This window comes from Monodon monoceros, unplaced genomic scaffold (genome assembly GCF_005190385.1).
Source record: "Monodon monoceros isolate NGI ecotype Baffin Bay Population unplaced genomic scaffold, NGI_Narwhal_1 Super_Scaffold_21, whole genome shotgun sequence".
Taxonomy (NCBI): domain Eukaryota; kingdom Metazoa; phylum Chordata; class Mammalia; order Artiodactyla; family Monodontidae; genus Monodon; species Monodon monoceros.
Window position 1 is genome coordinate 100,573,025 of NW_021703778.1, and position 18,030 is coordinate 100,591,054.

Below are 18,030 nucleotides of genomic sequence, written 5' to 3' on the forward strand. Positions count from 1 at the left end.
GCCACCACCTCGGCGTTGTACACCGGCAGCCACTTGTAGGGGTTGATGGTGACGCAGAAGAGGCCCGAGTAGGTCTAGGGGAGGAAAACGAGGAGTGAGTTGCCAGTGATGAAGGGGGAGGGTTGGCAGTTTTCGGAGTTACAGAAAGGTCTTAGGAGAGGAAGAGAAAGGAAAACGTATGAACGTGCTCAATCTGAGGAATCCCAGCCCTCAGGGTATTAGAATTGCACCAAGGATGCAAGGATTGGGACAGAGTGCAATACTGCCTGGGCACAAAAGACAGAAACTCTCGGGACTCCAGGAGGTGGAAATACATGGAGTAGGAAGCCACTAGATTCAGAGGGATGTCCCGGGGTGCACTCACGTAGATCATCCAGGCTGAGTAGCGCTCCTTGAGGTTGTAGAGCACCGCGGGCTCGTGCAGGAAGGTCAGCATGGCCATGTCCTCGATCTTGTCGAACTTGGGTGGGTTCTGCTGCAACACCTGGTCCTCCTTCACGGTCACCGTCTGCAACAGCCCATGTGCAGGCCCTGTTGTCAGCCCCCTCAGCAGGGATAGGATTTGGGCAACTTACAGGACGATGATGCTCATGAGATAAGGACCCAGGGTCCCAGAGAAGAAAGACCGGATGCTGGAGATGAGAAGGACTATTTGGAGGGAGTAGGTCCCTACCCAGAGGAAGGGCAATCCTGGTGGCACCCCTCTCTGGCCACCCAGGTGTGGGGGGCATCTATGGTGGCCTCTCACACCGGCCCTGCCACCTACCTTGCCATACTCTGTCTCGGCGGTGACTTTGCCACCCTCTCGAGACGTAATCTTGGCCTTGACGAACTCCTGTTTGTCATCAGGCACGAAGACATCCTTCTTGAGGTCGAAAGGCCTGGTCTGGGCTTCCAGCCGCTCCTTCTCCGACTTGCGCAGATAGGGGGCGGCCTCCCCAAACGCAGACATCTCTGCATCCCCCATGGCTGCGCCTGCAGCGGGAGGGAAAAGGAGCTGGCTGCCCTCCCATCCACTCCCCTCCCCTCTCGGTACTCTCCCCTTCAGCAGGAGCCCCGAAGCCTAGCACTGTGCTCAGGGCTCAGGAGGGGTCACCGAGAGTCCCTCGTTCCTTGAGCTCATCCTCTAGCCTGAGAACTCCCTAGCAAACCTGTCGGGGCAGAGCGGGGAGGCTAACTTCTGTCCTGGCTGGGGGTCTCCTAGAGGAGGGAGGAGTGTCCCCGGCTTCTGCGAGCAGGAAGCTAACTATACCCACTGTACCCGTCTCTGAGCCTCATCCCTCCCTGGCTCCCTCACTAGTCACAGGTAAGAACTCCTGGCCACCAAGCCATGCTCCCAAGGCAAGGCAGAAACTAGAGTTGTGTGTCTTCCCAGATCCCCCCATCTTCAGCTCTCCTTACCTTGGCTTCTCGAATGTGCCTTCGAGAGGAAAGGGGCTCAAGCTGGCTGGGGCCTGGAGAGAAGGAAGGCTGGCTGGTGAGGACTACTTCCCTGCCTCACCCTGGCCCCGCCCTTCATCTTCCCTCCGTCTCAGGCATGAACGTGGGTGGGCGGTGGTGGTGGCTTCTCTGGTCCTGTCCTCTCTCTTGCTTTCCCCGCCCAGGTTCCTGATGTCAACTCAATGAGCCCCTCACTCCTCACTCCTGGCAGATGGCCCCACCCTTGCCTACCCCCATCTAGTGAAGCTTGCCTTTTTGAGCCACCTGATGTACAACCAGTGGTCACATTTTGGGGCTTTACAGCCTACAGAGCACTTTTATGCACGTGCTCCTACTCAGTCCTCACCCCATTCTACAGAGGAGGAAATCTAGGTTAACCGGCTTGCTTGTCCAAGAACATGTAACAATAAGTGGTGGAGCCAGGACTTGAACCCCAGTCTCAGGACTCCAAAGCCAGTTCTCATCCTTCCTGTCCCCGTTTTATCGTCAGTTGTGGTGAACACTGTCAGAGAGGAGCCGCTGTGGGTCTCTTCTCGTAGACAGACCCATGGTACAGCCGAGCGCTCTCCACAACAGATGTGCACATTCAGTATATATACAGCACAAGTACAGTGTCAAGGGTACGAAGACAGGAATAGCCACGCCACGTGCCTGTGCCTGGGGACAACTTTTGCAGGGGGCACACACACGGCAGTGGGCTCGACTCCTAGTTGTGCACACGAGCCCCTCCACGTGCATGGACGTGGGTAGTTACACATCGCAAGCCTAGCATTTATGCGCACACTTCCTAAATAATCGTCCTCCGCCATCCTCTTGCCCCTCCCCCAGATGGACCTACCTGTCCTCGGGCCTGATCGTAAACATGTCTCCCAGTTGATATTTCTGTGTCTTAGGCAGTGAGGTACATAGCCTCCCTCACCATGCATTCAGACACCACACACGTGCGCGCGCGCACACACACACACACACACACACACCCCTCTTGTGCATTCCGGTCCCACATACTCAGATACACACACCTCCCCCTGTAACACAGGAGCCCCCCGCTCCCCTGGCACATACATGCATGTTTAGACCTTCCCATGTGTGCTCAGTGACCGGACCTGGTACTCTGCATGAAGCCCTGCATACAGTTTGCTGTTCCTAGGGAGCTCCTTCTGAAACCTGGGGCCCCTTTTCCCAGAGAAAGGCCCCCAGCTCTACGCTCTTACCTGAGAGCAGCAAGAAAGAAGACAGAGTGCAGGAGAGAGCTGTGGAAGTGACCTGGTCAGGGGCTGTATATATGGGGCAGCAGGGCACCCCCACCCCCACCTGCACCCAGTCCCCAGCCAGATTTAGAAAGGACTGTTGTCACTGGAAGCATTTCCCCCAGGCTCCCCCCCCTTCCCAAACCGTGCTCCCCTCCCCGCCCCCTCCAGCTAGGAAACAATTGGAAGTGGTTGTCATTGTTATGGCACGGAGTGAGCAGGGTCTGATTCCAGGGGGCGGGGATGGCTCCAAGTACAGCCAAAATATCTCCCAGGCCAGGCCTCACATTCCACAGCTGGCAGGAGAGGGAACTGACCACGACCACCATGACCTCAGGCAGGCAGGGCCCTGGCCCTCTGCTCCCCATCTCCCCCGACTCCGTGCTCTCCTGGCCCCTGACACTGCTGCCCTCAGGGCCCCTGCCCCCAGGACCAGCCTGGTTCCTCTTGCACAGTGTCCTTCCTACTCCTTGGCCTGGGTCCTGCATCCAACTGTGAGATGGGACGGGGCTGAGTGTCAGCAGCAGAGGGGTAGGGCAGAGTTGGGCCCAGGGTAGGGGCTAGATGGGGGCAGCTAGAAGGAGGTTTCCCAGCCAAATGGCAAGAACGACGACCAGGGAGCTTAGAGATGGGGACTCTGGCTCAGGCACTGATTTCTTTGGATGGCTGGGCAATGTGTTGAGGTCACCAAGCTTCAGAGCCAGACAGGTCTTAGTGATGGGTCCAAGTCCTTCACTTTATGGAGAGAGGAAATGCCTTCTTTAAGGTCACGCAGCCAGTCAGGGCAGCAAGATTCAAGGGCAGTGGAGAGGAGCTCAGCAGATGGAGATGGAGCCCAGCCTGTGGAGGGAGGCCTGGGAAGGAGGGCTGGGAGTCCAAGAACTCGAGGACCCACTGTGCGCGGAGGGCAGGACCCGGCTGCCTGATGGTCCTAGTTTGGAGCCTTTTGCCCGTTTTCCTAGCTCTGCGCACAGGTACATAATGCCCTAGCCCAGGGCCATAGATAATACAGCTGCCCTGATCTAGAAGGAGATGCCTAACCAAGACAGCTGTGCCTGCCCACACCCCTCTTGTGTTCTGTGGGGTGATATCTCTCCGGCTCTGGTGAGATTGGTATTCTGGCAAGTTGGGCAGAGGGACAGGAAAGATCTCCCACTTCCCTGGGGGCCTGAGGAGAAGCCACAGAGGAGGGGAGGAAAGGGAGCTGGGGCTCAGCCTGTGAGCACAGAACGTAGCCGATGCCACTCCTCCGGCAACCGGGTGTGCAAGCTTCGCTGGCTCCGTGTCCAGGCAACCACTGCGTGGTTTGGTTTGAAATTCCCCCTCCTTCCCAATCACAGCTCTTCAGAGCACGTGGGTAACTCCGTCTGATTAGCTGTCTGCTTGGAAGGAGAGCTGCAGGCTGGGGGGTGGGGTGCAGCACAGGTACACTTTGAAGGTGGGGGGGGGGGGCGGTGCAGCAGGGTAGGGCCAATCCAGGTGGGGGCCTCGGTGAGGGCTGCTTGGTAACCAAGACACAGTGTGAGGGTGCTGAGCAGCATTAGGGGCAGGGAGCAGGCAAGTGGGGGGCGGACCATGAACCGCAGGGGCTGCACGTCCAATGCAGCCGCAGCTCCACAGTGTCAAGGTATGCAGCTGCTGGGTAGTCCCCACAGGCCCTGCTCAGCAGATCAAATTCTGGGGGTTCTCGACCAGGCCCTGCCAGGTGCTGAGCGATTAGGTCCACTGGTAGGGACCTCAGGACTGGTGATGAAGGGCAAAATCTCTTTTCATCCACCCCTCCATCTTTCCAAGCTAAAGTTGCGGCCCCTCCCTGGTTTCCCAGGGCTCAGACATAGATGCAGGCAATTGAGATGCACAAAGAGTGTTTGGGAGATAGCTGAGCCGTTTCAAAGGCAGTATCTTCATCATGGACCAGCCTCTGTGGCGTGGAACTGGAAAGCCTTTTCTACAGTTAGTAATAGTAAATCAATCGTACTTTGTTTCCCTCCCGTTGGGTTTGAGGTATTATGGTGTTACTGTTCTCCACACCCCACTTCAGAATAGCACTCGCCTGTCTGCCTCTAGGCTCTCTGCCCCAGTGCCCCAATTTGGAGACAGACTGGAGGGTCTGAGGTCCTAAAGATCCCCACTGTTTCTCCAGCCCTCCGGCACCTACTCTTGACTCCATCATGATTCTCTTCCTTCAGCTCGCTACAGTTTGAAGACTGAGCAGCTTTGCTGATCCCTTCATTCAACGAGTATTTACGGAACAGCGATGTGCCAGACATTGTTCTAGTCAATAAGCATCTAACAGTGACCAACACAAAGATCCTTCCTCCAGACAGCTCTCTTCAACTGTTTGTAGAAGTGAAATCCAGGCCTGAGGTTAGAGCCAGTGCCTTTGCTCACATGCCCGTTCGTGGTGGGAGGAGCGGGGGGCCAGGGGCCCCTCGTGTGGCGGGTGTGTGGGGAGAGTACAGAGTGTACTGGAGTGATAGCAGACAAGACAAAGGAGAGCAGAGCGAAATGCTATAAATAAAGAGGGGCCCGAGGGAGGGCCGCTTCACCAAGGTAGACCAAATAAGGCCTGGAGTGGAAGGAAGGTAATCTGTCTCCCCTGCTCTCCCCTCCCCAGCATTGTGACTGCTTTGTCTGGGCTCTGTCACCACCCTGATCAAGTGTCAGGCCCAAACAGGGGCCATTTGCTGTGAACATGCCAGCGGGAGTTCAGAGGAAAAGTTGCTAAAATTACTACCAGGAATGAGAGGAGGAGGGGTGCACTAGGACAAGTCAGAGGAGACCTCAGCATGAAAAGAGGGAAATCAGAAAGGAGCCCCCAAACCCAAAGGGTTGGGAGCAGGAGAGGGGTAGAAAGAGGCAGGGGTCTTGGCCCAGGAAGAGGAAGGAGGCACGGGTTGTTTGTGCACATGGGAGAGGGGACCCACCCTGGAGTGGGCCCAACACTCCTATCTGCCTGCCCCCAGAGTCCCTGACCTTGGGGGGATCCCTACCCTGGCTCCACACGAGCCTGGGCTTAGGGCCTGAGCTTTGTGCCTGTCTCAGGTTTCCCTTTAGAAACAGCTGTTCCTTCTTGTCATTCTTTTGTCTTCCTGCTGGCTTCCAAATCTTTGACCCCCTGCGCTCTGCCCCCACTCCCTTGTCCAGTCTCTGCTTTCCGATAGACAGCGGACAGCTGGACGGAGGGGCCTGGGGGGATGGGGCTGGCCCAGTTTAGTTTGGGGTGCTGGGGAAGGTAGATCTTGCCTTCAGGGAGTGTTTAGAGGGGCACAACTCACTAAAAGAGAGGCTTGGGGGGGGTGTGACTAGTCTGGATCTAGGCTGGAGGCCTCAGAGAGCATTCGAGGGGCAACCTGGCAAGCTTTGGAGTCGGTTACAGAGGCCCAGCCCCTCCATTTCCCGGCTGTGTGGTTGATGTGAGTCATGGAACCTCCCTGGGTCAGTACCATCATCTGTAGCACGGGGATAGTCACGGGCAGTTGAGGCCATTGGAGCTTTGCACGGATAAAGGTTCCAACACACCGTATGTCCCTGGACATATTAAACGACAGCTTTGGGCATTAGGAACACAGACCTGACTGCAGGCAGGTAAGGTGGTTTCCCTGCCATAGGTTCTGTGCCCCACATCTCCCTCAGTCCCACTAAGTCCACTTGGTTCAGGGGATGGTCTGGGCCAAGGTAGGTCAGAGATGCAGCAGGCCAATGGTCTCTTTCGCCTAGATTGTGGCTGCCCTTGGGAGCAGCATGACCAAGTCCAGGCCCACAACCCAGCCCTGAGGCCGGGAGAGACACCACTGCATGACTGACAGACCACTGTGCTGAGTCCCACCAGGAGTCACCCAGACTAAGTGGTGACATTGGCCAAGGACACCTGACGGGACCAGAGGCCCTGAGGTGGAAGCTGCTTGACCATTAGAACAAACTGTCGGTTAGATTTTGTGTGTGTGTCCAGGCCTGAAGCTCTTAGTGATCCTGGGTGGAGCTGCCTAATGGAGCTGGGCTGGCCCTAGGGAATGGGAGTTGGGGTGTGGAGGGGTGCAGATAAAACTGAGGCCCTCAGCGAGGCGACTGACCGAGGTTCCTTCAGCAGTTCTAACCATCCCTGGGCTTGAGCCAGACTTAGCATGTAGAGGGCCTAGGAACCTCCGGAAGGAGAATGGCCAGGGTATTGTGCTATGAAATAATCGGGCAAACTGAAAACCCGCAACCTGGAGTCATCTGGGCACTTCGGTGTTAGACCTGGAGCCCTGCACACTGCTCTCTCTGTGTTGGGCTCTAGCTGGGGGCCCAGCCCAGGTCCCCGGCTCCGCCACCCGAGGACCTCTGCTCTGTTCACAGGCACCCCTGGGGCAGTATCCTGGCTGCCACGCCTGGATCAGCCCAGGATATAGAGAGACCATGGGATTTAATAGGAGTGGCTGGTAATTGCTCAGTGAGGAACCAAGAGGTTGAGTAATCGGCTGCCCCTCCCCAAGGGGAGAAGGGGTTCTCTATTTTTGTTAGTCAGAGACCCCCTTTTCTTAAGCAAGTCTCCCTGGTACCATCGCCTGTCTCCCCACCTCTACTCCTACCATAAATTCAGGTGAGTGGCCATGAGCACATGTGCCTACACACTTTACACATACATGAGTATGTATACATCTCCGCAAAACACCTATGGTACAGAGACAGAGCCGTATCTGTAGCCAGTCTCAAGACAGAGCATTAGTGTTTGATGAACTCGCCAGGAATGCCTCTCTTCCAGCTGCCAGCCTGTCTCATTCTTCCTTCCACCCTCCATCTGGGTCCCAGTCAGTCACTTAATCAGGCACCTTGCTGAGACTGCTGCATGCCCAGGTCTGTGGGGGCCACAGGAAGATCACATGGCCTCTGACTCAGGCATTCCCATCAGGAAGCCACAGGTAGCACACTGGAAACCAAGTGAGGATGGCTCAGTGCTACACAGTGTGGTCCACATCCAGGACGACCCCAAGGCAGAGAAACTCTTGTTCAGTGTGAGCTGGAACAAAGGTTTCTAGGTGGGGCTTGAAGGGAAGGTAGGACTTTGAGAAGCACTGGGAGCAGGGATGTGGTCCAGGTAGTGGGAATCCCAGCATGACCAAAGGCATGGTAGGGGAATGGCGTGGTGAGGTAGTAAGGACTCAGAGGACATACGCCTGGCCAGACTCTGGGCTCTGGAGATTTCAGTTGGGCTCACGTTGTAGAAGAGGGGAAAGGGCTGTTCGTACGTGGAGTGCCTATCTGTGCCAAGCACCATGCCCGGTGTTTGATGCATATCATCTCCCTTAACGCTCACATTTGCCAATCAATTAAATTGTATTTTATGGTTCAGCAATGGGGTCCAGAGAGCTAAGAGGTTTGTTCAAGATAAAGCAGAGGGACTTCCCTGGTGGTGCAGTGGTTAAGAGTCTGCCTGCTAATGCAGGGGACATGGGTTCAAGCCCTGGTTCGGGAAGATACCACATGCTGCGGACCAACTAAGCCTGTGCGCCACAACTACTGAGCCTGTACTCTAGATCCTGCGAGCCACAACTACTGAGCCCGCGTGCCATGACTACTGAAGCCCGTGTGCCTAGAGCCCATGCTCTGCAACAAGAGAAGGCACCGCAGTGAGAAGCCCGCACAACGCAAAGAAGAGTAGCCCCCGCTCGCCTCGCCACAGCTAGAGAAAGCCCACGCGCAGCAACAAAGACCCAACGCAGCCAAAAATAAATAAATGAATAAATTTATTTTTAAAAAAATCAAGCAGGAAGTGTAGTGCTGGGATTCAAGCCCCATTCTGTCTTACTCCAGGGTGCTTTCTGCTGACTCTGCCATGTGTCCCAGACCAGCAAAACGGACAGTGTCCTAGAGGCAGCGAAGAATGACTAAAGCTCTGTAGACCTGGGAGCAGTCACTGTGATGTCATGACAGCAGAGTTTGAGGGCCCAGCACAGGCATTACTGGGCACTTTGAGGGAGAAGAGGCTGGAGGCGGTGAGATTGGAGAGGAGGGTAGGGTAACGATCAAGGTCAGGAGAACAGCAGGGCCAGCAGATGCAAAGGGGAAAGGGCGAGGCTGGAAGGATTTCTCAGGTAGAAATAAAATGCCTTGCTGACAGACTGGACGCAGGAGATGAGGAAGGCAGACTCATGACTGTGCGATGTTGGCAAGGATGGGGGTAGCAGCAAAAGGGAACAAGCTCTTAGGTGGGCAGGAAGAGGACAATGTGTTTGGTTCAGGGGAGTTGGAGGTCACAGTGGGGCATCTGATGAAGATGGTCTGCATCCCTGTAGGAAGTTGGAATTAATGGGACTGGCGGGCAGGGCTGGTACATGAGACTGACTGCCTCGGGGGATTGGCCATGAGATCGGAGAGCCTGGAGAAGGCGACTCAAAGAGCACCGAGGAGCACGAGAAAAGGGCAGTTTCCTAAAAGCCAGAAGAAGTTCTTCAAGAGGAGCAGGTGGCCATAGCGTCAGATGCCAAAGACAGACTGAATGTCAGGGTGGCAGAGAGGAGGAACTCGGGTGATCTTGGAGCAAAGCACCTTCCGCGGTCACAGGGCAGAGCCAGGCTGCAGCAAGGTATTAAGAAAAGGATGAGTGGCCAGGAAGTGGAGGCAGTGGGTGTGACCCCTGCATTTGAGGAGCTTGGCAGTGAGTTGAGAGATTAGACAGCAACTAGAAGGGGAAGAGGGCCTAGTAACACGATTTGCTTTGTTTTAAAAATCGGGCAGTCCTGGGCTTCCCTGGTGGCGCAGTGGTTGAGAGTCCGCCTGCCAATGCAGGGGACACGGGTTTGTGCCCTGGTCCGGGAGGATCTCACATGCCGCGGAGCAGCTGGGCCCGTGAGCCGTGGCTGCTGAGCCTGCGCGTCCGGAGCCTGTGCTCCGCAACGGGAGAGGCCACAACAGTGAGAGGCCCTCGTACTGCAAAAAAAAAAAAAAAAAAAATCGGGCAGTCCTGCACTTGTGAAGAAGGGGTGATAAAAGATGCCCTTGTTTTGTTCTCCAGTCCCTTTTACATTTTCTGGTTCTAGTTTCTTATTCCTTCTCTCTTTTGGGCAGCTGGAGGGGTGGTTTGGGAATACTTGGAGGGCTGAGGTGACTGCCTCCATAAAGTGGGCTTGCAAACGGGAGTAGACTCAGCTGGCTCGCTCCTCATTCCCAGAGATGCACGCAGGGAGCTCACAGCACAGCACGGGGGCAGCCGTGCTGTCATCCTGTGGCCCTCACCGACTGAGGCCTCCTGTGTTCCACGGTATAAGCACTAGCCTAGGGCTGGAGGGCAGAGAGTAGCCCTACGGAGTGATCTGGAAACATGAGTAGCACCCGTGGTTCAGCTTCTTCTGCTTCCTTATGCCTGAGTATGTTTATTGCACCTGGAAAGATGATGTTCCTGGTTTGACGACCCAGGTACCTCTGCCTGTCCCAACCCATAACCCGCCGTGGGAGAACGGCTGGTCTCCTGGAGCAGGGCTCTCGCTGGTGTTCCAAGAGGATGGAAGGTGGAGGCCGGTTCTTCTCTGATCTGCCTGCACTGCAGTGCGGGGCAGCATTCCTGTTGCTGGGTTTGCAAGCCTGAGTTTTAGTGCAGGACTTTGATACCCGTCCTCTGCCACATATGCCCCAAAGTTCTACACAAATATTAGAAACTGATTAAGAACACAAAGAGATACATACATACATCACGCAGGTCCTTCCTGTCATGGGGCAGGGGTGCTAAGCAAACTCCCTGGGTCTGATTTGGAACAAAGGAGCCGGGGAGCTGGCTGCTGTTTTCTCCCAGGGGAGCTTTTTCAGGGGCAGCAGGCAACCTGACTGCCAGCTCACCTCGGATCCATGGACCAGACTAGGGATTGAGAGCTGGTCACAGTCCTCAAGGTCTCAAGAGACCGGAGCCGGGGTCTTAGCTTCCCCACCTGCAGCAAGGAAAGAAGAGCCTAAATTAAAGAGCTATGGACTGACTAGATAAAAAAAGCCTGACCCATATTGAGCAGGAAGAATGGGGAGGCAGTAAGATGGGAAGGGAGTTGGTTTGCTGGGAGTGGGGAAGAACCAGGAAAGGGTGCGTGGGGACCAGGAGATACAGCAGAGGAGTAAGGGGTGAGATGGCAGAGCTGAGGTTCAGCTGTGAACAGACCAAGACTGCAGAAAGAGCGGCAGAGCTGTGTAGCTGGGTGTCTGTGCATTGTGGTGGGAGATGACCTTGCCCCAAGGACAGAGCCTTTATGCTCTGAGAAGTCAGGGCAGGGGGCAGTTTCCAGCCCAGCCTCCCATGTCTGGGACCCTTGTCTCTAAGATTACAGCCTCGGCTGCCAAGAGCAGCTCCATGGGGGTGGTGTGACACAAAGCAAAAGGCCCTTTTGTGGTACTGGGTTCCTAAGAATAGCTCTGGCTGGGCTGCGGGAGGTATCCCCTATGGCCTGCATGGCCTGGGTCTCGTCCTCAGAGGTATCCCTTTGCCTGGTGTGTAGTGCTGATGGTTTCTAGTAGTTAGGGGAGTAGAGGCTGTCAGCCCACCTCAATCTCTGCTACTTGTGCTTGTCCAGCTCAGCTTTGAGGGAGGGGACACAGCAGCAGGACAGAGGGAGGAGTGGACAAGACACTGGTCCAAAAGTGTTAGGAAAGGGGAGTCAGAGGCCACCAGCCTGGAAAACAAATCTGGCACGTGAAGCTGGAGAGAGTGAGGAGTGAGGAGAGGTGGTGGGCAAAGGGGCCAGGAGGGAGACAGAAGCAGGGGGAAAGGTAAGTGGGAAGGACTTGCGGAAACTGGTGGAAGGAAGCAGATCTAGGCAGAGAAGTAGGGAAAATAGGTGAAGGGGTAGGAACTTAGGAAGAAAGGGGATGAGGAATTAGGATGGGGCTGGAGAGGAACGGGGGACGGGAGGAGGGAACGGGAATGGATGGGCGTTTGCAGAGAAGAGCAGATGGAAAGAGAAGAGAAAGAAGTGGTGAGAGAACAGTGGTGGGCACCCCTACAGAGACACAGGGCAGGGGAGGAGGTGGGGCGGCTCTTGGAAGAGCTTGGAAAAGAGACACTCCCAAATGAACGCCATTCCTGTGAGATAACAATGCAGTTCAAATTCCTCCCTAATCTCCCGTCCTATTCTTAGCCCTGCGTCCTCTCAGAGAAGAGGCCACAGGGCCCTGGGCTCTGTCCCTTCCCCCATGCCCTTGGCTAGAATTAGACAGACGTGCCTGCATGGTCATCTGCTAACCAGGGTCCTCCTGGCTTCTGGCACTGTCACTGGAGAAGAGCGTGGAGAGGTGGAGGGAAGGGGACAGGAAGGTCACTGCACACCCTCTGTGGACCAGGCAGCACCTAGACTCCGAGGGGGTAAAGAGGCAGGTCAGAGGCCCCTTTGTCCTCAGAGTTTTCAGATCAATGAACACACGGCCAACATGATCACAGGTCTGGAGTGGCAACACTTAACATGGGTATAATAACAGAAAATTTGAGTCCATAAATGCAGGAATGAAGAGGCAGGGCATTGAGGGGAGAGGGCGATGAGGGAAGGTTTCTGCGGAAGGTAAGCTGGAGGTGGGTCCTGAAAGGGCTGGATCTTGAGCAAAGCCATCCATGGCCACTGTCCAAAGCTGTGTCCATCCGGAGGAAATAAGGGCGACAAAGGCTTCTATGTCGACCTTTTTGGCCCAGCCTCCAGGGAACAAGGCTGTCATGGCTTAACAGGGAGCAGCAGCCTCCAGGATTTTTAGGCACACTGGTATTTGTTGCTATTTACTTGAAACTGCTGTTTCTTTCTTGTTCTTTTTCTGTTTTCCCCTTGCCCTCCCTCTTGCCTCTAGCCTCTTTAAATATTTTTCATTGTTTTGATATTTTAAATGGCCAGAAGTTATTATGTATATTTTTATCTTGAGCTCTTTCAACTCTGATGAATCTAAACAAAATAAATGCATGATGAATAATGTACCAAAGAAGGTGAACAGCTGCTGTTCTCTTTCCTATGAGGGCTCCAATTGCTCCTGCAGGATAGGGACATAGATGAGATTCCCTGGATCTTATTCAGGGAGAGAGTGGAGGAGGCTTCTCTTTCTGTTCCTTTTTCTTTCTCTTTCTCGCCCTTCCTCCCCCACTTCCTTCTCCCCTTCCTTCCTTCCTCCCTCACTCCCTCCCTCTTTTTTTGTCTTTCTACTTTTCTTCTCTCTCTCAAATCGTTCTTTCTTCCTCCTTCCCTTCCTCTTTCTTTCCTTCCTCCCATATTATAAAAGTATGCTTGCTACTTTAAAAATTCAAACAATATATCTTCTACAAGGCAAGTGAGGTAAAGCTTCTTCCACTATTCACAGTCCCATTCTGCAAAGGCAGCCATGGTTAATAGTTGGAGAGTGTCCATCCAGATACACTTTTATATGTATGTATAAAATACATGCTTGGGATTTTTTTTTTTTTACTGGGATACACAAAGATGAAATGTTTGTAGTTTTGGAGGTTTACCAGAGGTCCCTCCTCAAGTAACTTGCATTTGGATGATTACTAGAGTCTCCAGAGGCTAAACAGTAATTAGTTCTTAAAAAAGAACCCAAATGGGGCTTCCCTGGTGGCGCAGTGGTTGAGAGTCCGCCTGCCGATGCAGGGGACACTGGCTCATGCCCTGGTCCGGGGAGATCCCATGTGCCGCGGAATGGCTGGGCCCGTGAGCCATGGCCGCTGAGCCTGCGCGTCCGGAGCCTGTGCTCCGCAATGGTAGAGGCCACAGCAGTGAGAGGCCCGCGTACTGCAAAAAAAAAAAAAAAAAGAACCCAAATGAGAATGAATCCAAGAGGCTCAGGAGGATATGTAAGGAATGCCAACAAACATCCCCCTTTTGTCTCAGCTTGTCTTTGTCCCTGGACATCCTCCTCTTGGAAGAGGGGTCACTTGGACAGAGGGACTCTGCCTGGGGGCAGAAGTGCAGGAGGTATGTGGTGGGCTTTGGGGCCATGGGAAATTATCCTAATACAGCAGAGGTTATATCTGTCTCTGCACAACCCTAACACTGACATAAAGATGTCTGCTAATTTATTTTGCAAAACCAATTCTGAATTGTCACATTTTTCATGCTCAGAAATTTATCTGGTCATTTTTCTGTTTGGGGCTCTGTAATTTATCCTTTAGGTCACATTTGTACCTGTCCTTTGCTGACCTTTAGCCAGAAGTCAATCAAAAGTTCTGACCAAGATCCTAATATAGTTGATGACTCTGATGCAGCTCCTGAGCTGACAGCTGGTGTAACATGGATGGCCAGATTCCTGCTGTGGAAGCATAAGTCCAGAAGCATCTGAAATACCCCGCACCTGATTCTCACCCTGCTCTGTGCTACTCCTGTGGGCCCCCCACTCCCCACTGAAGACCCCAGATGTAGCCAGTACTAAGCGTCCCTGGTTTCTGCCACTTCCCAGATACCTATACCCTGGGCATTCAAAGAGAACAAGGCAAAATTTAAGGTGATGGAAAAAAGAAAGAAAAATTTAAGGTAATTGCTATGGATCCTGATAGAACAAGGTCAATAGGATAGGGGCCTGAAATATGGAACCATCCTGTCATTCAAACAGGGAGTTGGTATGTAGAGGATTGAGGTGGGAGGAGGGCTTGAAATCAAGAGAAGAGAAGGTAGAAAGGGAGAGTGCAGGGGATGGGGTCAGCAGCCCCAAAGGATGCTGGTGAGCCCTAGGAAGGCCTAGCCTCTCTGGGCAGTGCCAGGGATCCCAGGGAGGAGGGTGTGAAGGTGGTGTGGCTCCCACCCCTATGATCTTTCTCTCCTCTCCCATGTGACCTTGTCACACTGGCAGGATCAGTCCTGCCCCAGGCTCTGGCCCCATTTCAGGCTCCAGGCAGGAGGGATAGAACAAGCTATTGCCCACCTTTGGAGTGTCATCATCAAGTCACCCTTGCTTCTGTGCTGTAGTTCTGGAAATGCAGCTTCTATCTTGTTCCTAAGACTTGGGCCCCACCCTGTGCCACAGTCTGGTAACTGAGCCCTGGTTTCGTTCCCTCTGCCAGAAGCCCTGTCTTGGTAACCCTCTTAGTTTCTCTGGTGCCTGTCTACTTCTCAGGGATTAGATTTTTTCCCTTAAGCCCCAGACTGGAAGCGGGGGGCCCTGTTTCCTTCAAATAGAGGGAGACAGTATATCTTAATGACTAAGAGCATAGGTTTTGACATCAAATAGGCCTGTGATCAAAAACCCTGGCTTATGGACTAGCTGTGTGACCTAGGTGAGTTACTTAACCTCTCTGAGAAAAAAGTGAAGTATCGTGCAGAGTCTTGTGACTCAAAGTATGATCCGTGGACTGATATATCCTCATCAGTGGGAGTTTATGAGGAATGCAGAATCTCAGGCCCCAACCCAGGCCTGAGTTACCTTTCTGCATTTTAACAGAATCTGCATTTTAACAAGACCCCTGCCAGGTGATTTAATGCACATTAAAATTGGAGAAGCACTCATGTAGAGAAAAGAGGACAGGTCCAGGAAGAACTATTTTTGAATCCCAGCACTAAACCACAGTCTTAACTGTAAAATGTGGATGGTAATACCCACCCCATATACTTGACTTAAGGATTATGTATATGAAGTTATAAAAAAAAAATTGGTACAGCCATTATGAAATACAGTAGAGAGGTTCCTCAGAAAATTAAAAACAGGAGTACCATATTATCCAGCAATTCCTTTTCTGGGTATATATAGCCAAAGGAAATGAAATCACTGTCTTGAAGAGATACCTGCATGTTCACTGCAGCATTCTTCACAATAGTCAAGACATGGAAACAACCTAAATGTCCAGTGATGGATGAATGGATGAAGAATATTATCTAGCCCTAAAAGAAGGAAATATTATCATTTGTGACAATATGAAGTTGGAGAGTGTGATGCTAAGTGAAATAAACCAGATACAGAAACACAAATACTGCATGATTTCACTTATATGCGAAATCTAAAAAAAGACAAACTCTTAGAGCAGAGAGTAGAACGGTGGTTTCCAGTGGCTGGGGAGGTGGGGGAAATGTTGTTCAAAATGTACAAAGTTTTGTATATGAAGGATGTAAGTTCTGGCGATCTAACATACAGCAGGGTGACTATAGTTAAAAGTACTGTATTGTGTACTTGAAATTTGCTATGAGAGTAGTTCTTAATTGTTCTAACCCCCCCCACAAAAAAAAAGGGTGGAGGTAGCTATATTAGGTGATAGATACGTTAATTAGCTTCTTAGCTTGATTGTGGAAAACATTTCACAATGTATACAGATATCAAAACATCACATTGTACGTTTTAAATATATACACTTTTTGTCAAATATACCTCAATAAAGATGGGGAAAAAAAAGTTATAGGCACAGCTCCCAACAAACAGTGGATGCTCAATAAGTGGTATCTATTAATATTACTTCCACTTGCCTGCTTGGCTTTCCAAACCTGTTCCAGTGCCCTCTTATTAGAATATCTTCCTGATTCTGACTGCTTTAATAGACTAACTCCCTTCACCTGCTGCCAGGCTGGTCTGTACTTTCTTCCAGCATCCGCAATGACAATGTTCCCCAGGATCTGCCCCATCTGAGTGGGCCCTGTCTAATAATTCCAGATCCCAGCTTCTTCCAGTTTGATTGTTCAACTCATGTTAATGAGAATGATGTTAATGGAGGTGTGCCTTACCATAGCCCAGGAATGAACGTTCATTCCACCAACACTGATCAAGCACCAACTTTGTGGCAGGCACAGTCCTGACTTCAGGAGCTCACAGGTTACTACGGAGAGGCAGACAAGTGGACAGGCAGTGACAGTATAGTGTGGCAGGTACTGTGATGGAGGAAGTGCCAGGTGCTCTGATGGAAGAAATCCTGGAGCACAAAGCAAGGCCACCTAATCTGGACTGGAGATCGGGAAAGGCTCCCTGGAGGAAATGACTTTTAAGGTCAGACTTGAAGATGAGCTGGAGTAGATCAAGAAAAGAAGGAGCTGGGCAGAGAGACCAGCTTGTCCAAAGGCCTGAGAGGAACTGAGGTGAACTCAGTGTGGCTAAAGAATGGAAGTAATCAAGGGATCCGACCGCAGAAGAGCCTGGGAGGCAGGTGAAGGCTGGTCACAAAGGACCTCATGAACCAAATTAAGGGAGAGTGAATTTTAACCTACAGGCACCGAGCAGCCATTAATGTGTTTTAAGGTGCTGGTGGGGGGGTGGGTGGTTATATTATCTGATTTTATAGAATTGGTGGTATAACCAGTCATTCTTGGGAAAAGTGACATTGAGTTTTCGGATTCATCATTCATTCGGATTCATTCATTTTCGGATTCATTTCTGTTTCATTTGCAGAGGAGATTCTAGATTTGTGGTCACAGGTAGGGAACGAAGGGAACTACCCAGAGAAGCTGAGAATTAGACATGAGAAAGGGGAGGGGGCTCAGGAGAAAGGCAGCCAACCACATTTCTATTCATCTGTAGATTCCACCTTCAAAAGGTCCCGCCTCCTCCCTTCTTCCCCATTCTCTCTTTAACGTCATGAGGCAAGGCCCCTTCTCATGCCTGGATAATTGCAATAGCACCTTAACTAGTCTTCCATCTGCTCATCTCACCAGATGACTGGCAGACTCAATTTTCTAAAGTACCACTTCTAACATATCTGTCATTCATAGAAACTTCCGGGGCTCCATGTTGTCTCAGAGACAAAGCCTGAATTCCTGACTGGCACTTAAAGACACTTCATAAACTGGCCCCAGATTGTCCCAACTTAGCCCTTCACAACCTCCCACCTCCAGATCTGACTGGTCTCCTAACAGTACCCTCACCCCAGGCTGGGCTTGCCCACCTCTTTAAAGTTATTGGGACTTTTGCTGCCTGCCCCTCCAGGCACTGCTCAGTGGCTCTTCTTCTTTTTTTTTTTTTTAACTATTCCACTATTAATAGAGAAATTGTCAGCAATATATACAGGAATCACTTAAAAATAACATTAGGGACTTCCCTGGTGGTGCAGTGGTTAAGAATCCACCTGCCAATGAAAGGGATACGGGTTCGATCCCTGGTCTAGGAAGAACCCATGTGCCGCGGAGCAACTAAGCCCATGCGCCACAACTACTGAGCCTGCGCTCTGCAACTACTGAGCCCACATGCCGCAACTACTGACGCCCACGGGCTCTAGGGCCCACGTGCCACAACTACTGAGCCTGCGTGCTGCAACTACTGAAGCTCACGTGCCTAGAGCCCGTGCTCCACAAAAAGAGAAGCCACCACAGTGAGAAGACTACACACTGCAACAAAGAGTAGCCCCCGATCACCACAACTAGAGAAAGCCCACGCGCAGCAACAAAGACCCAACACGGCCAAAAATAAAATAAAATAAAATATATTTTTAAAAAATTAAAATAAAAAAATA

General features: G+C 52.2%; 1 protein-coding gene across 1 annotated transcript; it reads right to left on the reverse strand.

The window, feature by feature from the left end:
• Nucleotides 1-2: 2 nt before the first annotated feature.
• Nucleotides 3-2,697, reverse strand: LOC114903876 (myosin-7-like; the record flags this gene model as incomplete). Its single annotated transcript, XM_029237128.1, has 5 exons — nucleotides 2,652-2,697; nucleotides 1,402-1,454; nucleotides 767-975; nucleotides 365-508; nucleotides 3-74 (listed from the first exon to the last, which is right to left on the reverse strand). Coding segments are annotated over exons 3-5 (417 nt in total), but the record flags the coding sequence as incomplete, so codon positions are not given.
• Between the last annotated feature and the right edge of the window lie 15,333 nt (nucleotides 2,698-18,030).